Source organism: Acomys minous (genome assembly GCF_964271855.1).
Source record: "Acomys minous genome assembly, chromosome: 14".
Classification (NCBI taxonomy): domain Eukaryota; kingdom Metazoa; phylum Chordata; class Mammalia; order Rodentia; family Muridae; genus Acomys; species Acomys minous.
In genome coordinates this window covers 32277688-32297385 of record NC_140496.1, presented here as the reverse complement: position 1 = coordinate 32297385, position 19698 = coordinate 32277688, and the positions used below count along the sequence as shown (strand labels likewise).

Sequence of the window (19698 nt, the reverse complement as noted above, 5' to 3'; positions counted from 1 at the left end):
CTCTGGTGTTCTTTGTGTGATTTTAAAAAAGAAGAAACTGGGGTGGCAGGTGACTTGATAGTACAGGAATTTGGTTCTGGACTCAACTAGTGCCTTTACCTCCCCTCTCAAAGCCAAGTTACCTCATGAGCTTCCTCATCTGGAAGACAGTAGCCACGTGCCATGTCAGGTCAGTGTATGGTAGAGGGGGCAGATGCCTGCTGCCCCACCCTCACAGCACAATACAATGGGGGCATGCAGATTGCCACAGTGCTTACTAGCCTGCTAGGCAGGGACTCTAACACTGAGCTGTGTAGTCCAGCCCTGTGCAGGTGGAGAGATGTGTTTGGGGGCTTTGTTGGCTGTTTGGGCACCAGAGCTCACCAAGTTGCTTAGGTTGGCCTAGAACTCACTCTGTAGCCCAGACTGGCCTTGAATTCTTGCTTCTCCTGCCTCAGCTTCCCAGGGAGCTGGGATGACAGGACTGAGTTTGCCACCAGGCCATCTTAAAGTGATAGACAGTGTGACTCATGCCAGTAATCACAGCCTTTGAGAAGCAGCAGCAGGAGGATCAGGAATTCTAGATCAGTCTAGGTACTGAGTATAAGGGCAGCCTGGGCTACACATGACCTTATCTCAGAAGAAAGGTATTGACAAGAATGGGACGCCCAATTTCCAGATGTTGGATCATCAAGGTTCTCAATGGTTTGTTTTCTCTTTAAATGTGTATGTGTGGGCACATCTATGTGTGTGTGGTGTACAAAGAGGCAGGAGATTGGCACTGTGAATCTTTTATTGCGTTCCATTTATTTATTTATTTATTTATTTATTTATTTTTGGTTTTTCGAGACAAGGTTTCTGTGTGTATCCTTGGCTGTTCTGGACTCACTTTGTAGACCAGGCTGGCCTCGAACTCACAGCGACCCACCTGCATCTGCCTCTGGAGTACTGGGATTAAAGGCGTGAACCACCACGCCCAGCTCCGATTTACTTTCTAAGACAGGATAGTTTGGTAAACTTATAACTTGCTTCATTTCTGTGAGCATAAATGGCCACCAAAACCTGGGGATCTAACACTCTCCCCTATTCTTGCTCCACATTCCAGGCACACACTTGGACCAGCACTCGGGGCTTATTGTGTAGGTGCTAGGGATTCAAACTCAGGTGAGCCCCGGTCTTGAGCAGCAACACTCATAGGCCCTAACGCCCCACAGTGTTTAGTTTCTGTGAATCTTTTGTTTGTTTACTTTTTCAAGACAAGGTTTTTCTGTGTAGCCTTGGCTGTCATAGACTCGCTTTGTAGACCAGGCTGGCCTCGAACTGACAGTGATCTGCCTGCCTCAGCCCCCCAAATGCTGGGATTAAAGGCGTGCACCACCAGGGACTACAGTTTTTATAATCTTAAATATAACAGTCCCGCCCCCTCCCCACCCTTTGCTTGGTTAGTTGTTTTGTTTGGTTAGTTTGGGTTAGGCTTTCTGTTTGTTTCTTTTGTGCAATCTTGGCTGTCCCCGGACTTTGTAGGCCAGGCTGGCCTAGAACTCACAGTAATCTACCCTCCTTTGCTCCTTGTGCTGGGATTAAAAACTTGCACCACCATAACCTGGTTTAACCATGATGTTTTAAACTAGGTTTAGTGGCACACTCCTTTAATCCTTGCATTCAGGAGGCAGAGGTAGGAGAATTTCTGTGATCAGTCTGATCAAGGAAGCAAGTTCTGGACATCCAGGGCTGTTTGTTACACAGAGAAACCCTGTCTCAAAAACAAAACAAAAACCCAAAACAAAACCCACTGCCCCTCCTGAAGGAAACAAAAACCTAACACCAACCAAACCACAACACCAAAAACCTCTAAAAACAATGACAACAAAGGAAATAAAGTAGTCACTTGCTCAAGATATGTGTAGGGTTCAACTTCACTGTGGGCTTGTGCTAAGCATGCTTAATCTCAGGAGTGGAGGGCAGCTAGACTGAGCCCCACCCTCTGACCCTTCCTCCCTAGTAAACACCTGGTCCACCTCAGGCAGGAGGCCCTTGGTCCACATCCTCCCAGAAAAGACTGCTCTCCTGCTCTATATTTCCACCCCCTGCAGAGACCCCTATCACTTTTCCATGTTCACTCTGGCTGCCCCAACCACACCCCAAAGACTTAGCCTACTTAGCACAAGGCTTGTGTCTTTCTGGTCTCTAGTCTCTGGCTAGGTGCTGGGTGGCACCTCCGCGGATTCGAACCCTCCACTCATCTTGAGACAGTGACCTCAAGAAGGAGTCTCCGTCTCTGCTCTTCTACTTGTAAAATACTGAACAGTCCCCACCCCATGTACGGAAGTATGAGCTCCCTAACATAATGTTCGCGGTGGGAAGGTCCCCAGCAGTGACTAAGTATTGGCTTAGGACTGGTTGTTGGAACCAGTTCACACTTTCAACTTAAGTTTCCTATTCAGGGTCTCCAAGCCCCTCTGCTTTCACCACAAGAGGAGCACAGGTTTTGTGCCCGCTGGGGTAAACTGCGCAGGCGGGAGGGGAGGGGGGGACTGTTGCTCTGCACGCGGTCTGCACTCGGGCCCCTGGGGATCCTTGGCGGGGTAAAGTCCAGGTGTGCCGGCTTCTGAGAACTGGCCCGCCAACCGAGTGCAGACCCTTTGCACTCAGCCCGGTGTGCTCAGTCCTAGTGCTGTGAGGAAAGCCGCGGGCTAATGCGGTCTGGGTCCCAGGTGCAGGAAGAGGAAAGCTTGCAGACTGAGGATCAGGCGCGGTGTGTGTGGCGTGGGCAGATACGATCTCTTGTGCAAGAAGTAGGACCCGTGCAGGCAGCGGGGGTCGGGGGAGGAGCGTGTACAGGTAGTCTCTCCCACCTGGGCAGAACTTTGCATTCCTCCTAAGTCCTTCCTGCCCTCCTTTCCCTCACCAGGACTATTGTCTAATTGGTCTTCAGTGGCCACTTCCATGGACCCCAACTCCTTGTGCCACACATAAGGGGACTGACAGGTTTAAGCAATCGAGTTTTGTGAGAGGCAGTCATGCTGTTGTGAGCCCCTTTCTTTAGTCACTTTTAATGTTATACGCCCCCCCCCCACCCCCCTGCCTTCCTGATGAGGTCTGGACACACGGACACACAGACACGCCCTCGCCTGCGAACAAACACACACACACACACACACAAAGAGACAGAAATACTTGAATACTTGACAAAATGGCTCTCCCAAACTGCATGGGAGATTTATACTCTTGTGTTCTTTTTCGCCAGGGACCCACTCACTGCCTTCTTTTCCCACATGGGCCCTGCTCCTGCGCTGGCTCCTGCAAATGCAAAGAGTGCAAATGCACCTCCTGCAAGAAAAGTGAGTTGGAGCTTCCCTACCTTTCTCCCTTCACTGTCCTGGGGTCCCTAACCTGTCTCACCTTCCTTGGGAGCACCAGGTGGGGTGCCTCTGACTTGGTTTTTCTCTCTCATGGTCAACTCTTCTCCCACAGGCTGCTGCTCCTGCTGCCCTGTGGGCTGTGCCAAGTGCTCCCAGGGCTGCATCTGCAAAGAGGCTGCTGACAAGTGCAGCTGCTGTGCCTGATGTCCGGGCTTCCCCACAACTGCCTGTAAATAGAACACTGTGTACAAACCTAGTCTTTTTGTTACATCCCTGACCCGGTCTCCACACCTTTCTATAAAGCATGTAACTGACAATAAAAGCGTCGACTTGATTCACTCAGCCTGTCTGTGTGCATTGGAATAAGAGGCTGGCAGAGGCTTTGACCTGGAGCTGCCAAGGCTTGACTTGGGCTAGTCGGGTCCCTGCTCTGGGCTTTTATCATCTGGAAAGTAGTAGACAGGAGAATGCACCACTCACAGAGGTGTGACAATCCAGCTGTGCCTGTGTACACTAGGGATTAGACCAGAGTCTTCCTGAATACTAAACCACATGCCCTAATGAATTGCAATCCTATCCACAAGGGCATAAAGATTCTGGTTTCTCTGCCCAAATTCATTTGGGTTTTTAGGGTTAAACATGACTTAAGTGGAAGCCTGGAGAGATGGCTCTGAAGGAGCTCAGTCCTGATGAGATTGGTACTTAGGGTAGCTTGGCGGCTGGGACCACTCCTTTCTCAGGACAAGGGGAAAAAGGATAGAAAGAGGAGGCTGGAGCCCGATGGTGGTGGTGGTGGCAGCAGTGGCGCAGGGCTTTAGTCCCAGCACTTGGGAGGCAGAGGCAGGTGGATCACTGTGAGTTCAAGGCCAGCCTGGTCTACAAAAAGTGAGTCCAAGGCTACACAGAGAAACCCTGTCTCCAAAAAAGCAAAACAAAACAAAAGAGAGGAGAGTAGGAGGGATGGACCCAAGAGCAGAGGAGGGAGGGGACTAAGACCCGGATGTAAAGTGAGTGTGTGTGTGTGTGTATTTTTTGTTTTGTTTTTTTTGAGACTGGATTTCTCTGTGTAGCCTAGGCGGTCCAGGACTCACTTTGTATACCAGGTTGGCCTCAAACTAACACCGATCCACCTACCTCTGCCTCCCAACTGCTGTGACTACTCCCAGATCAAAAAATATTCTTTTAAAAAAGAGAACACCTCCCCAAGTTTGTGATGCTGACCAGACTGCTTGAACTTAGCTAAACAGGGGCTGACAGGAGAGGCTAATGTTATTCAAAATCAGGAACATTGAAAGAATAAATAGCTGCCTCTGTTGCTTTCATCTTATACAGTCCTGGTACCACCTAACACCATCCCACAGGAGGGAGGGTGTTCTCAGTTTTTAAAACCAACAGCCTGGACAGAACACATGGGTTAAAGAGTGTGACCCCTGCCCTGGACAAGGAGCCTTGACTTCCCTTCAGGACCAGAGAGTGGATGTGTAGAGATGAGATGTGTGGGCCTTGTTTGCTGCATCCAGGAGGAAGGGTCCCAACCAAGGATGGTGATGGGACAGAGACCGAAAATAAGACCAGGAAAGTTCGTGATGAAGGCTAAACTTTGTACAAAACTGTCTCCCTCACTTTGGCTAGCTTTGATCCAGAAGCCTGGTCTGGACTGCAGACTGCCCAGGAATTCAGGGAAAGAAGCTGAGGACACACACAGCACACTGGATGGGTTTAGGGAGAAAGTTGGGGGAACCAAGGGAGTGGGCGTGGTTGGGGGGAGAGGGGAGTGAATTCTTGCAATGCCCCTGAGCAGTAAAGAACTGTAATCTCTGGGAAAGTACTATGGGGAAACGAAGCACCACAAGCCAAACAGATCTCCCTTCCCGCGCCAGCAAGGCCAAAGGGGCGGTCCCGCTGTGCACACAGTTCCAGAGGGAATTCTGCACCCGGGCTGAAGGCTGCGCTCAGCTCTGTGAGGAGGAGGCGGGGCACGTGACCCAGCGCGGGCTGGAGCAACCGCCCGCTGAGTGCAAAACCTTTTGCGCTCAGGACCGGTCCCAGGACTATAAAGAGGGCAGCCGGCGCGCTAGGCATCACCCAGACCTCCAGCGGCCTCCCTGCCTGCCAGCGCCTTACTCTACAGCTCCAGCTACATCAGACCTCGGAATGGACCCCAACTGCTCCTGCGCCACCTTACCGGCCTGATTCTCGATCTAGAAAGCCCAGTTGAGACTGCAGAGTTGTGGAGGATGTACTCTTGAAGTCTGGGGAGAATGGGCGCCTTTATTAAAGATTCATTCTCCTTCTTTCTAGGGGTCCCTCTTGCCATCTACTTCACCTACTATGAAATATTAATTAGTATTGTCCGAAAGGCTCCTCTGTGGCAATGCAAATACTGTTTTAGGCTCACGAATGTCCGCAGTTATGCTCAGGATTTAGTGACCTGGGCTGGGCTCATGGTGTTGGCACTGCTGTAACCCTGCATTTCTTGCTGCCTGCTGTCTTCTTTCTCCCCCACAGGCAGCTCCTGCAGCTGCTCCAGCTCCTGTGCCTGCAAGAACTGCAAGTGCACCTCCTGCAGGAAGAGTGAGTGGGGACACCTGGGGTGGTGGCTGAGGCTGGGCAGGGAGCTCCTCCAGAGCTGCCTCTGAGAAATGTCCTTTGCCTCCTGGGGCCATTCCACCCTTTCTCCCATCCTGTAATGTTGCACTGCAGCTCCCAGGGCCATGGTACTGTGTCAGGGCAGAGAGAATTCAAAGCCAGATGCTGCTCTGAGGGGGACAAGAAGCTCAGCCAGGCCTGGGTGACAGGGAGAGGAAGCCTGCTCTGACCTCTTGCTCTCCCTTCCTTTCCAGGCTGCTGCTCCTGCTGCCCTGTGGGCTGCTCCAAGTGTGCCCAGGGCTGTGTCTGCAAGGGCTCTTCAGACAAGTGCACCTGCTGTGCCTGATGGGAGGACACTGCTGCTCCCACTTGTAAATAGTAATGCCGGACCACACCAGAGTTTTTTATACAGCTCCAACTTTTTCCCAAAACCCCGTTTTCTACTAAGTATGTGAATAATAAAAGTAATTTCGTTCTAACTCTGGTTTTGGTTGTGTGTGATTTAAAAAGAAAAAACTAGGGTGACAGTTTGACTTGATAGTACAGGAATTTGGTTCTGCACTCAACTAGTGACTTTACCTTCCTTTCTGGCCCCCAAGAAAGGGAAGTGTCTTGGTAAAACCAAGTTACCTCATGATCTCCCTCATCTGGAAGACAGCAGCCATGATCTCCTTCATCTGGAAGACAGCAGCCATGACTAGGTCAGGTCTGTGGGTGGGTGGAAGGGGCAGATGCCTACTGCCTCATCCTCACGGCACAATACATCCCAGTCCTTTATTTACCTTCTCTGATTCCAGCCTCAGCTCCTGAGATTGTGGGGTATATGGAGGGGGTACAGAGATTATCATAGGCTTGCTAGGCTGGGACTGTAACACTGAGCTATAGTCCTTTTCTGGTGGAAAAATGAGTTCAGGGGGCTTTGTTGGCTGTTTGGGCACCAGAGCTCACCAAGTTGCTTAGGCTGGCCTAGAACTCACAGTAATTTACCTACCTTTGCCTCCCTTGTTCTGGGATTAAAAGCTTGCACCACCATGACCTGGTTTAAACACAACATTTTAAACTAGTTTTAGTGGCACAAGCCTTTAATCCCTGCACTCAGGAGGCAGAGGCAGGAGAATTTCTGTGATCATTCTGATCAAGGAAGCAAGTTCTGGACATCCAGGGCTGTTTGTTACACAGAGAAACCCTGTCTCCAAAAACAAAAACAAAAGCAAAAACAAAACTACTAACCCTCTCAAAGGAAACAAAAAACCTAACAACCAACCACCCAACAACAACAACCTCTAAAAACAATATCCATGAAGGAAATAAAGTAGTCACTTGCCCAGGATATGTGTAGGGTTCAGCTCCACTGTGGGCTTGTGCTAAGCATGCTTAATCTCAGGAGTAGAGGGCAGCTAGACTGAGCCCCGCCCTCTGACCCTTCCTCCCTAGTAAACACCTGGTCGCCTTTAAGCAGGAGGCCCTTGGTCCACATCCTCCCTGAATAGATTGCTCCTGCTCTAGAATTGCACCCCCTGCAGAGACCCCTATCACTTTTCCATGTTCACTCTGGCTGCCCCAACCACACCCCAAAGACTTAACCTATTTAGCACAAGGCTTGTGTCTTTCTGGTCTCTAGTCTCTGGCTAGGTGCTGGGTGGCACCTCCGCGGATTCGAACCCTCCACTCATCTTGAGACAGTGATCTCAAGAAGGAGTCTCCGTCTCTCCTCTTCTACTTGTAAAACATTGAACAGTCCTCACCTCATTGTACGGAGGTTTGAGATCCCTAACTTAACGTTCGCGGTGGGAAGGTCCCCAGCAGTGACTAAGTGTTGGCTTAGGACTGGTTGTTGGAACCAGTTCACACTTTCAACTTAAGTTTCCTATTCAGGGTCTCCAAGCCCCTCTGCTTTCACCACAAGAGGAGCACAGGTTTTGTGCCCGCTGGGGTAAACTGCGCAGGCGGGAGGGGAGGGGGGACTGTTGCTCTGCACGCGGTCTGCACTCGGGCCCCTGGGGATCCTTGGCGGGGTAAAGTCCAGGTGTGCCGGCTTCTGAGAACTGGCCCGCCAACCGAGTGCAGACCCTTTGCACTAAGCCCGGTGTGCTCAGTCCTAGTGCTGTGAGGAAAGGGGTGTGACTCAAGCCGCGGGCTAATGCGGTCTGGGTCCCAGGTGCAGGAAGAGGAAAGCTTGCAGACTGTGGATCAGGCGCGGGGTGTGTGGCGTGGGCAGATACCATCTCTTGTGCAAGAAGTAGGACCCGTGCAGGCAGCGGGGGTCGGGGGGAGGAGCGTGTACAGGTAGTCTCCCACCTGGGCAGAACTTCTGCATTCCTCCTAAGTCCTTCCTGCCCTCCTTGCCCTCACCAGGACTATTGTCTAATTGGTCTTCAGTGGCCACCTCCATGGACCCCAACTCCTTGTGCCCCACATAAGGGGACTGACAGGTTTCAGCAATCGAGTTTCTGTGAGAGGCAGACATGCTGTTGTGGGCCCCTTCTTTAGTCACTTTTAGTGTTATACGGCCCCCCCCTCGTGCCTTCCTGATGAGGTCAAAACACATGCGCGCGCGTGCGCGCACACACACACACACACACACAACCACCCAAGAAATACTTGTGAAAATGGCTCTCTAAAACCTGGTGGAGGATTTGTACTCTTATGTTCTTGTTCGCCAGGGCCCCACTCACTGCCTTCTTTTCCCACATGGGCCCTGCTCCTGTGCTGGCTCCTGCAAATGCAAAGATTGCAAATGCACCTCCTACAAGAAAAGTGAGTTGGAGCTTCCCTACCTTTCTTCATTCACTGCCCTGGGGTCCCTAAGCATGCCCCACCTTCCCGGGAGCATCCAGGTGGGGTGCCTCTGACTGGGTTTCTCTCTCATGGTCAACTCTTCTCCCACAGGCTGCTGCTCCTGCTGCCCTGTGGGCTGTGCCAAGTGCTCCCAGGGCTGCATCTGCAAAGAGGCTGCTGACAAGTGCAGCTGCTGTGCCTGAAGTCTAGGTGTCCCCATAACTGCCTGTAAATAGAACACTGTGTACAAACCTAGTCTTTTTGTTACATCCCTGACCCGTTCTCCATACTTTTGTATAAAACATGTAACTGACAATAAAAGTATCAACTTGATTCACTCAGCATGTCTGTGTGCAATGGAATAAGAGGCTGGCAGGGGATTTGAACTGGAGCTCCCATGGCTTGACTTGGGCTAGTCAGGTACCTGCTCTGGGCTTTTATCATGTGGAAAGTAGTGGGCAGGATGCATCAGCCACAGAAATGGCCAATCATACTGTGGGTGTGTATGCTGGAATTAGACCTTGGGCTTCCTGCATACTAAACCACACTCCTACCCCCAAATGCATAATGATTCCCGATTCTCTCCCCAAATTGTTTTGCATATTTAGACTTAAAGATGACTTAAGTGAGCCTGGCATCTTGATGCATGCCTTTAATCCCAGTGCTGGGGGATGGGCATAGACAAGGGGATCTCTGTGCATTGGAGGCCTGCCTTGTCTAAATAGTGAGGCCAGGACAGCCAGGCCTCAGAAGCATAAAAAGTAGTCTTACATCAGTCTGCCTCCTGGGCTATGTGTTCAGACCATGCTTACAAAAAAACCAAACCAAAACAAAACGAGACGCAAGTTCGCCGTCATAGTAGCTTTTACTTTTTTATACTTGTACACAGGAGATCAGGTATTTATGCATTTGTAAATGACAGATGCCAGATCTGGTGTGACTAGCAGTATATCTGTGTCATGCTCACCTACCACATAATCATGTGACTCAGGCTCCAAAGATTCATTCAGTCCTGCCAAAATTTCTGTGACCCGTGCTAGGATGGGAAATAAAGTCATGAACAAATGTTATGACACATACAGATCCATGCCTGCCATTTTTGTAGTCAATGTGCCATATTGTGCAATGCAACAATTCAGATTTTCATAACTCTATCTAAATGTAAATGTAACTTTTAGTTTCCTGATTAAAAAGTCATAGCCAGGCATGGTGGCACACGCCTGTAATCCTAGCATTTGGGAGGCAGAGGCAGGTGGATCACTGTGAGTTCAAGGCCAGCCTGGTCTACAAAGTGAGTCTAGAACAGCCAAGGCTACACAGGGAAACCCTGTCTTGAAAAAACAAAAAACAAAAACAAGATTTCAGCTGTCTCTATGAAAAACACTTTTTTCTTTGTTTTTTATTTGTTTACTTGTTTGTTTGTTTGTTTGTTTGTTTTTGACTTTTGGAGACAGGGTTTCTTTGTGTAGCCTTGGTTATCTTGGACTCACTTTATAGATTAGGTTGACTTTGAACTCATAGAGATCCACCTGCCTCCGCCTCCTGAGTCCTGGGATTAAAGGCCTGTGCTACCACGCCTGGCCAAAACACTCTTTAAAGGGAAGTCCATCAAGAACAAAGCCAGGTTCTGGGATTCCAAAGCCAGCACAATTCTCCAGGGCTGTGATGCTGAGCAAATTGTCTGGTTGCAAATCGATTGGGCCTGACAGCGGAGGCTGATGTTCCTCAAAATCAGGAACATTGAAAAAACAAATAGCTGCCTCCATTGCTTTTATCTAAGGTAGTCCATGGTCCACCTAAAACCGTCTTAGTGGAGGGAGCGTATTCCCAGTTTTTAAAACCAACAGCCTGGATAGGTCAGATGGGTTAGAGTGTGACCCCCTGCCCTGGACAAGGAGCCTAGACTTCCCTTCAGGACCAGAGAATGGATGTGTTGAGATGAGATGTGGAGGCCTTGTTAGCTGCATCCAGGAGGAAGGGTCCCAACCAAGGATGGTGATGGGACAAGACAGACAATAAGGACCAGGAAAGCTCATAAACAAAGCTTTCTCCATTGCTTCTGCCAGCTTCCATCCAGAGACCTGGGCTGGGCTGGGGGCTGCCCAGGAGCTCCAGGAAAGGAAAAGCTGGAGACACAGCATGGCAGAGGGGTTTAGGGAGACAGGCACAGGTCTTTAATTCCAGCACTCTGCAGGCAGAGGCAGGTAGATTTCTTGAGGTAAGGATCAGGTCAGCAAAGACTGTTGATGTGAGAAACCCTGTCTAAAACAAACCAAAACCAAACAAACAAACAAAAAACCAACCAAAATAAATAAATAAAAACAAAATAATGTAGTAGTTGACCGAGAATAGTGTAGGATTTGATTCCGATGTGGTACCATCCAGCAAGGAGTCAGAGCCTGGAGACACAAGCCTTGTGGTAAGTATGCTTTTTATTTTTTGGTTTTCAAGACAGGGTTTCTCTGTGTAGCCTTGGCTGTCCTGTCCTTGACTTGCTTTGTAGAACAGGCGGTCCTCAAACTCACATCCATCTGCCTGCCTAAGCTTCCAAAGTGCTCAGGTTAAAGGCGTGCCCCACCACCCTGGCTTATTCTTTAGGACTGGGGCTTGGCCGGGGAGGTATTGGCGTGGTGGCTGCCAAGGTGAACACTGCCTTCTGACTCTTCCTGCTTAACAAACACCTGGTTGCCCTCAGGGATGGACTCTCAGAATGGACTGCTCTCCTGCTCTTAAACTCCCCCTAAAGCAGAGACCCCCCATCACTTCTCCCTGTTCACCCCAGCTGCCCCACTTTGATCAAGGCTAGTCTTTATAAAACAAACAAACAAACATACAAACCAACAAACCAACAAACCAAAACTGTCTCCATTATTTCTGCTAGCTTTGATTGAGAGACCTGAGCTGTGCTGGGCGCTGCCCAGGAACTCCGGGAATGAAGCTGAAGACACAGCGCTGTGGGTAGGTTTAGGGAGACAATTGGGGGGCCCCAGGTGAGTTCTCATAATGCACTGGAGCAGCAGTGGGCTGTAATCTCCGAGAAAGCACTACAGGAACATGATGTACCCAACACCACACATGCTTTCCTACGGCTGCGAGTGGAGCCAAATGGGGCGGTGACGCTGTGTACTTTGGCGCCAGAGGGAGCTCTGCACCCGGCCGGAAGTGTGCACTCCGCTCCGCCAAGTACTCAGGGCACGAGGGGATTCCAGCGGGACAGAGCGATCGCCCGCTGAGTGCAAAACCTTTTGCGCCCGGCCAGCACCAGGACTATAAAAAGGGCTGGCCACGCGGTAGGCATCGCCACAACTTCCAGGAGCCTGACTGCCCGCTGTCTCCATTCTTGCTCCGTAGCTCCAGCGTCACCAGATCTCGGAATGGACCCCAACTGCTCCTGCTCCACCGGTAAGACACCCGGTTCTGGGTCTTCAGAAAACGCAGTTGGGACCACAGAGCTTATTCCCACATTTGAGAGGATGCATTCTAGAGACTTGGGGAGAATGAGCATCTTAGCTGGAGATTCATTCTAGTTCTTTCTAGCTTCTCCTCTTGGAAGCACCTTCAACTACTCTTGTGTCCCATCCCCGCACTCCCCACACTCTAGGAGTATTAATTAGTATTGTCCGAACTGCTGTTGTTGTTAGTAGTATTAGGGCGCACAAATGTCTAATTCTGCCCAGCCAGGCTTAGGAACATCTGTGTGGGGTCCCAGGCATTAATAAGTCAAAGACACAAACCATACCCTACCCTGTCAGAAGAGAAGTGAGGCTAGGCTCCCTGCAGTTCTCAGAAGGACTTAGTGACCTGGGCTGGGCTCATGGTGTTGGCACTGCTGTAACCTTGCATTTCTTGCTGCCTGCTGTCTTCTTTCTCCCCCACAGGCAGCTCCTGCAGCTGCTCCAGCTCCTGTGCCTGCAAGAACTGCAAGTGCACCTCCTGCAGGAAGAGTGAGTGGGGACACCTGGGGTGGTGGCTGAGGCTGGGCAGGGAGCACCTCCAGAGCTGCCTCTGAGAAACGTCCTTTGCTTCCTGGGGCCATTCCACCCTTTCTCCCATCCTGTAATGTTGCACTGCAGCTCCCAGGGCCATGGTACTGTGTCAGGGCAGAGAGAATTCAAGGCCAGATGCTGCTCTGAGGGGGGCAAGAAGCTCAGCCAGGCCTGGGTGACAGGTAGAGGAAGCCTGCTCTGACCCCTTGCTCTCCCTTCCTTTCCAGGCTGCTGCTCCTGCTGCCCTGTGGGCTGCTCCAAGTGTGCCCAGGGCTGTGTCTGCAAGGGCTCTTCAGACAAGTGCACCTGCTGTGCCTGATGGGAAGACACTGCTGCTCCCACTTGTAAATACTAATGCTGGACCACACCAGAGTTTTTCATACAGCTCCACCCTTTTCCCTAAAACCCGTTTTCTACTAAGTATGTGAATAATAAAAGTAATTTCATTCTAACTCTAGTTTTGGTTGTGTGTGATTTTAAAAAAAGAAACTGGGGTGACAGTTTGACTTGATAGTAGAGTGATTTGGTTCTGGACTCAACTAGTGACTTTACCTTCCTTTCTGGCCCCCAAGAAAGGGGAGTGTCTTGGGGAAAAGCCAAGTTACCTCATGATTTCCCTCATCTGGAGGACAGCAGCCATGTGCCAGGTCAGGTCTATGTGTGGTAGAGGGGGCAGATGCCTGCTGCCCCACCCTCACAGCACAGAAACATCCCAGTCCTTTATTTACCTTCTCGGTCTATTCCAATTTTCAGCTCATTGGATTGTGGGGTATATGGAGGGGGGCATGCAGATTACTACCGTGCTTACTAGCCTGCTAGGCAGGGACTCTAACACTGAGCTGTGTAGTCCAGCCCTGTGCAGGTGGAGAGATGTGTTTGGGGGCTTTGTTGGCTGTTTGGGCACCAGAGCTCACCAAGTTGCTTAGGTTGGCCTAGAACTCACTCTGTAGCCCAGACTGGCCTTGAATTCTTGCTTCTCCTGCCTCAGCTTCCCAGGGTGCTGGGATGACAGGACTGAGTTTGCCACCAGGCCATTTTAAAGTGATCCAGAGTCAGTGTGGCTCATGCCAGTAATCACAGCCTTTGAGAAGCAGCAGCAGGAGGATCAGGAATCCAGGTCAGTCTAGGTACTAAGTTTAAGGGCAGCCTGGGCTACATGTGACCTTATCTCAGAAGAAAGGTAGTCAAGATGGGGACACCCAACTCCCGGATGTTGGATCCTCACAGCCTCTCAGTAGTTTGTTTCTCCTTTGGATGTGTGCATGTGGGCACACCATGTGTTTGTGGTGAACTCGGAGGCCGTAGATCCTCATTGGGAATCTATCACTGTGCATTTTTACTTTCTGAGACATGGTCTTTTGGTAAACTTATAACTTGCTTCATTTCTGTTTGCATAAATGGCCATCAAAACCTGGGGATCCACCACTCTCCCCCAGTGTCAGCTCATCATTGGGGTTACACACTTGGGCCACTCAAGTGAGCCTCGGGCTTGAGCAGCAACACACATAGGCACTAAGCCCTACAGTATTTAATTTCTTTGTAGGCCAGGGTGGCCTGGAACTCACAAGGATCCTCCTTCCTCTGCCTCCCTAGAGCTGGGATTAAAGGCCTGTGCCACCAGGCCAGGCTTAAAATAGCAGGATTTCTCTTTTTAAAAAATAATATTTTTTGAGCCGGGCATGGTGGCACAAGCCTTTAATCCCAGTACTTGGGAGGCAGAAGCCATTGGATCTCCGTGAGTTCAAGGCCAGCCTAGTCTACAAAACAAGTCCAGGGCAGCCAGAGCTACACAGAGAAACCCTGTCTCCAAAGAAACAAACACTGTGTTGGCTAGTGGTGGCGCTGGTCTTTAATCTCAGCATTCAGGAATCAGAAGCAGGAGTTCTATGAGTTCCAAACCAACCTGGTCAAGAAATGGAGTTGAGGGACTGTTACACAGAGAAACTGTCTAAACAAAAACAAAAACAAAAAACCCAAAACTATGAACCAGTCAAGTCAAACAACAACAAATATCTCTAAAAACAATAACAACAAAGGAAATAATGTAGTCACTTGGCCAAGAACTGTGTAGGGTTCAACTCCACTGTGGTCTTGTGCTAAGCATGGCTTAATCTCAGGAGTAGAGGGGCCAGCTAGACTGAGCCCCACCCTCTGATCCTTCCTGCTTGGTAAACACCTGGTCACCCTCAGGCAGGAGGCCCTAGTCCATAGCCTCCCAGAATAGACTGCTCTCTTGCTCGAGAATTGCACCCCCTGCAGAGACCCCTATCACTTTTCCATGTTCACTCTCGCTGCCCCAAACACACCCTAAAGACTTAGCCTACTTAGCACAAGGCTTGTGTCTTTCTGGTCTCTAAGTCTCAGGCAAGGTGCTGGTTGGCGCCTCAGAGTGTTCGAACCCTACGCTCATCTTGGGCAAGTGACTTCAAATGGCGCCTCCGTTTCTACTATGTTACTGTGAAAATACTAAACAGTCCTCGCTGCATTGTAAGGAAATATGAGAGCCCTAACATAAAGCTCTGCAGCACGCGGTGCAGGGTGAGGGCTTCCCCAACAGCGACTGAATCTGGGCTGGGACTAGTTTTCGGAACCTGTTCACATTTTCAACGTAGTTTTCCTGTAAGCAGTGTCTCCAAGCCCCGCTTTCACCACAGGAGAGGCGCTGGTTTTGTGCCCGCTGGGGTAAACTGGGCAGGTGGTAGGGAGCTGGCTGCTCTGCACCCGGTCTGCACCCGAACACTGAGAAGCCTGGGCGGGGTAAAGACCTGGTGTGCAGGCTTCTGGCAACTAGCCCGCCAGCGGAGCGGAGCGCAGACCCTTTGCACTCAGCCCTGTATGCTCAGTCCTGGTGCTGTGAGGAAAGGGGTGTGACCCAGCCCCTGGGCTTGCGCTGGCTGTATCCCAGGTGCAGGAAGGGGGAAGCTTGCAGACTGATGATCAGATCCAGGCTTAGGGGCGTGTGCAGAGGATATGCCTAGTGAAAAAAGAAGGGCTTGTGCAGGCAGCAGGGACACGCGGGTGGTGTCCCACCAGGACGGAGCTTCTGCACTGCTCCCAATTATTTAAAGGAAGCTCAGTACAAACTTCACTCCATCCAGCCTCCTCCTAGCACTCAAAACCACCAGTTTCTTGACGGTTGTCAATTTCTGCCTCCGCTAGCCATGGACCTCAACTAGTCCTGTGCTCCTACATAAGAGGGCGGCTGCTGGCCCTCAGCAATCCGAGTTTCACTGAGAGACAGATGGGCTGTTGTGCAGCCCTTCTTCAGTCACTTTTAGTTTAATACTGGCTGTCCCTTCCTAAAGAGGTCTGGATAAATACACACCCCCGCCCCTTTTAACTAGTCTTTGAGAAAATGGCTGATCCAAAGAGAGTCAAGGATTTGCACTCTTGTGTTTATGTTCACGGGGCGGGAGGGGGGTAGGGGTGGGCGGGCAGCTGAGATACCAATATTGACTGCCTAGACTGCCTACTTTCTCCAGATGGTCCTTGTTCCTACATTGGCTCCTGTAAATGCAAAGAGTGCAAATGCACCTCCTGCAAGAAAAGTGAGTTGGAGCTTCTCTACTTTTCTTTCCACCTTCGCTCCCCTCGTGTCCCTAGCCCACCCCACCTTCTCGGGAGCATCCAGGTGGGGTGCCTCTGACTGGGTTTCTCTCTCATGGTCAACTCTTCTCCCACAGGCTGCTGCTCCTGTTGCCCTGTGGGCTGTGCCAAGTGCTCCCAGGGCTGCATCTGCAAAGAGGCTGCTGACAAGTGCAGCTGCTGTGCCTGAAGTCTAGGTGTCCCCATAACTGCCTGTAAATGGAATACTGTGTACAAACCTAGTCTTTTTGTTACATCCCTGACCTGGTCTCCACACCTTTCTATAAAGCATGTAACTGACAATAAAAGCATCAACTTGATTAACTCAGCCTGTCTGTGTGCATTGGAATAAGGGTCTGGCAGAGGCTTTGACCTGGAGCTGCCAAGGCTTGACTTGGGCTAGTCTGGTTACCTCTGGGCTTTTATCACCTGGGAAGTAGTGAGCAGGAGGATACACCAGTCACAGAAATGTGGCAATCCTGCTGTGCCTGTGTACAGTAGGGATTAGACCTGGGGCTTTCTGAATACTAAACCAGGTGCCCTAATGAGCCACACTCCTACCCCTAAACACATAAAGATTCTGGTTTCTCTGCCCAAATTCAGTTGGATTTTTAGGCTTTAAAATGATTTAAGTGGGTAGCTGGAGAGATGGCTCAGAGGTTAAGAGCCTCTGACTGCTCCTCCAAAGGTCTGAGTTCAATTTCCAGCATCCACATAGTGGCTTGTAACCATCTATAATGAGATCTGGTGTCTTCTTTTGGCCTGCAGGGACACATGCAGGCAGAACATTGTATTACATAATAGATAAATGTTTAAAAATGACTTTAGTGAACCAGGCATGGTAGTGCACACCTTTAATCTCAGCACTGAGAAGGCAGAGAAAGGGGGATCTCTGTGAGTTGGAGGTCATCCTGTTCTACAAAGTAAGTCCAGGACAGACAAAGCTCAGGAGAATAAAATGTACTTTTTACAGCAGTCAACCTCATGGGCTATATGTTGAGACCCTACATACACACAAGTCCTCCTTAATATTAACTATTACCTTTTTATAATTATATGCAGCAGATGGGAATTTTAAAATACATTTGCAAATGATAGATGACAGACTTGGCATGTTTAGCAGTGTATCTGTATTCTGCTTATATAGTATATATAAGCATACACACACACACACACAATTTTTTAAAAGGGGAATCCTTTGAGAAAAAAGGCAGGCTCTGGGATTCCAAGGCAAGCAACAGCTCTCCAGGTTTGTGATGCTGACCAGACTCCTTGAACTTAGTTAAACAGGGGCTGACAGCAGAGACTAATGCTACTCAAAATCAGGAACATTGAAAGAATAAATAGCTGCCTCTGTTGCTTTCATCTTATACAGTCCTGGTACCACCTAACAGTATCCCACAGGAGGGAGGGTATCCTCAGTTTTTAAAACCAACAGCCTGGACAGAACACATGGGTTAAAGAGTGTGATCCCTGCCCTGGACAAGGAGCCTAGACTTCCCTTCAGGACCAGAGAATGGATGTGTAGAGATGAGATGTGTGGGCCTTGTTTGCTGCATCCAGGAGGAAGGGTCCCAACCAAGGATGGTGATGGGACAGAGACAGAAAATAAGACCAGGAAAGTTTGTGATGAAGGCTAAACTTTGTACAAAACTGTCTCTCTCACTTTGGGTAGCTTTGATCCAGAAGCCTGGTCTGGACTGTAGACTGCCCAGGAATTCAGGGAAAGAACTGAGGACACACACAGGACACTGGATGGCTTTAGGGAGACAGTTGGACCAAGGGAGTTGGGGTGGGTGGGGGAGGGGCCAGTGAATTCTTTTAATGCGCCTGAGCAGTAAAGAACTGTAATCTCTGGGAAAGTACTATGGGGAAATGAAGCACCACCAGCCAAACAGGTCTCCCTTCCCGCGCCAGCAAGGCCAAAGGGGCGGTCCCGCTGTGCACACAGTTCCAGAGGGAATTCTGCACCCGGGCTGAAGACTGCGCTCAGCTCTGTGAGGAGGAGGCGGGGCACGTGACCCAGCGCGGGCTGGAGCAACCGCCTCTGAGTGCAAAACCCTTTGCGCTCGGGACGGGTCCCAGGACTATAAAGAGGGCAGCCGGCGCGCTAGGCATCACACTAACCTCCAGCGGCCTGCCTACCTGCCAGCTCCATACTTGCTCCGTAGTCCAGCTTCCCGAGACCTCAGAATGGACCCCAACTGCTCCTGCTCCACCGGTAAGAAGCCTGGTCTTTAAAAAGCCCAGTTGAGACTGCAAAGTTGTGGAGGACTTGAAGTCTGGCGGCAATGAGAGCCTTTAATTGGAAATTCAATCTACTTTTCTTTTTTTGTTTTTCAAGATAGGGTCTCTGTGTAGCATTAGCCGTCCTGGACTCGCTTTGTAGACCAGGCCGGCCTTAATTCACAGTGATCCGCCTGCCTCTGGCTGCGGAGGGCTGGGATTAAAGGCGTGTGCCGCCGCGCCGGACCATTCTACTTCTTTCTAGGGTTCCCTCTTGCAATCTCCTTCATTTACTGTGGAATATTAATTAGTATAGCCCAAAAGGCTCCTTTGTCGCAGTTCGAAGTCATATTTAGGCTCACGAATATCAAACAGGTAGTGGGGACATCTTTGCTGAGTCCCGGGCAATATTGAGTTTTTCTATGAATTTCCTGAGGTAGGAGAGAGGTGAGGGACCTTCTTTGTGTCTTGGGAATCAAAGACTCAAGCCATACCCTACCCTGTCAGAAAAGAAGTGAGGCTAGGCTCCCTGCAGTTCTGTGCAGGACTTAGTGACCTGGGCTGGGCTCATGGTGTTGGCACTGCTGTAACCCTGCATTTCTTGCTGCCTGCTGTCTTCTTTCTCCCCCACAGGCAGCTCCTGCAGCTGCTCCAGCTCCTGTGCCTGCAAGAACTGCAAGTGCACCTCCTGCAGGAAGAGTGAGTGGGGACACCTGGGGTGGTGGCTGAGGCTGGGCAGGGAGCACCTCCAGAGCTGCCTCTGAGAAATGTCCTTTGCCTCCTGGGGCCATTCCACCCTTTCTCCCATCCTGTAATGTTGCACTGCAGCTCCCAGGGCCATGGTACTGTGTCAGGGCAGAGAGAATTCAAAGCCAGATGCTGCTCTGAGGAGGGCAAGAAGCTCAGCCAGGCCTGGGTGACAGGGAGAGGAAGCCTGCTCTGACCTCTTGCTCTCCCTTCCTTTCCAGGCTGCTGCTCCTGCTGCCCTGTGGGCTGCTCCAAGTGTGCCCAGGGCTGTGTCTGCAAGGGCTCTTCAGACAAGTGCACCTGCTGTGCCTGATGGGAGGACACTGCTGCTCCCACTTGTAAATAGTAGTGCTGGGCCACACCAGAGTTTTTCATACAGCTCCACCCTTTTCCCTAAAACCCGTTTTCTACTAAGTATGTGAATAATAAAAGTAATTTCATTCTAA

At 50.4% G+C, this 19698-nt stretch overlaps 3 protein-coding genes and 3 long non-coding RNA genes across 7 annotated transcripts; 5 read left to right on the top strand and 1 right to left on the bottom strand.

Moving 5' to 3' along the window:
• The first annotated feature begins 2655 nt into the window (after positions 1 to 2655).
• LOC311583822 lies at positions 2656 to 3681 on the top strand. 2 transcript variants are annotated; one of them, XR_014774691.1, is made up of 3 exons: positions 2656 to 2736; positions 3227 to 3320; positions 3454 to 3681. It is a non-coding gene; the product is annotated as an uncharacterized lncRNA (long non-coding RNA). The 2 variants fall into 2 exon arrangements; XR_014774692.1 differs by lacking the exon at positions 2656 to 2736 and adding an exon at positions 2755 to 2820.
• A 1685-nt stretch (positions 3682 to 5366) lies between these two features.
• Positions 5367 to 5956, bottom strand: LOC311583821. Its single transcript, XR_014774690.1, has 2 exons — positions 5848 to 5956; positions 5367 to 5521 (listed from the first exon to the last, which is right to left on the bottom strand). It is a non-coding gene; the product is annotated as an uncharacterized lncRNA (long non-coding RNA).
• On the top strand, positions 5807 to 6409 carry LOC311583820. Its single transcript, XR_014774689.1, has 2 exons — positions 5807 to 5915; positions 6185 to 6409. It is a non-coding gene; the product is annotated as an uncharacterized lncRNA (long non-coding RNA).
• A 1593-nt stretch (positions 6410 to 8002) lies between these two features.
• On the top strand, positions 8003 to 8999 carry LOC311583814 (metallothionein-like). The gene is made up of 3 exons (XM_084757733.1): positions 8003 to 8169; positions 8594 to 8687; positions 8820 to 8999. Exons 1-3 carry the CDS (start codon positions 8071 to 8073, stop codon positions 8909 to 8911), a joined length of 285 nt encoding a protein of 94 aa, XP_084613859.1. The 5' UTR covers positions 8003 to 8070; the 3' UTR covers positions 8912 to 8999.
• A 2875-nt stretch (positions 9000 to 11874) lies between these two features.
• Positions 11875 to 13146, top strand: LOC311583816 (metallothionein-1). Its single transcript, XM_084757735.1, has 3 exons — positions 11875 to 12110; positions 12587 to 12652; positions 12922 to 13146. Exons 1-3 carry the CDS (start codon positions 12083 to 12085, stop codon positions 13011 to 13013), a joined length of 186 nt encoding a protein of 61 aa, XP_084613861.1. The 5' UTR covers positions 11875 to 12082; the 3' UTR covers positions 13014 to 13146.
• Positions 13147 to 18343: 5197 nt separating this feature from the next.
• On the top strand, positions 18344 to 19698 carry LOC311583818 (metallothionein-1). The gene is made up of 3 exons (XM_084757737.1): positions 18344 to 18500; positions 19139 to 19204; positions 19474 to 19698. The coding sequence occupies exons 1-3, from the start codon at positions 18473 to 18475 to the stop codon at positions 19563 to 19565; spliced, it is 186 nt and encodes a 61-aa protein (XP_084613863.1). The 5' UTR covers positions 18344 to 18472; the 3' UTR covers positions 19566 to 19698.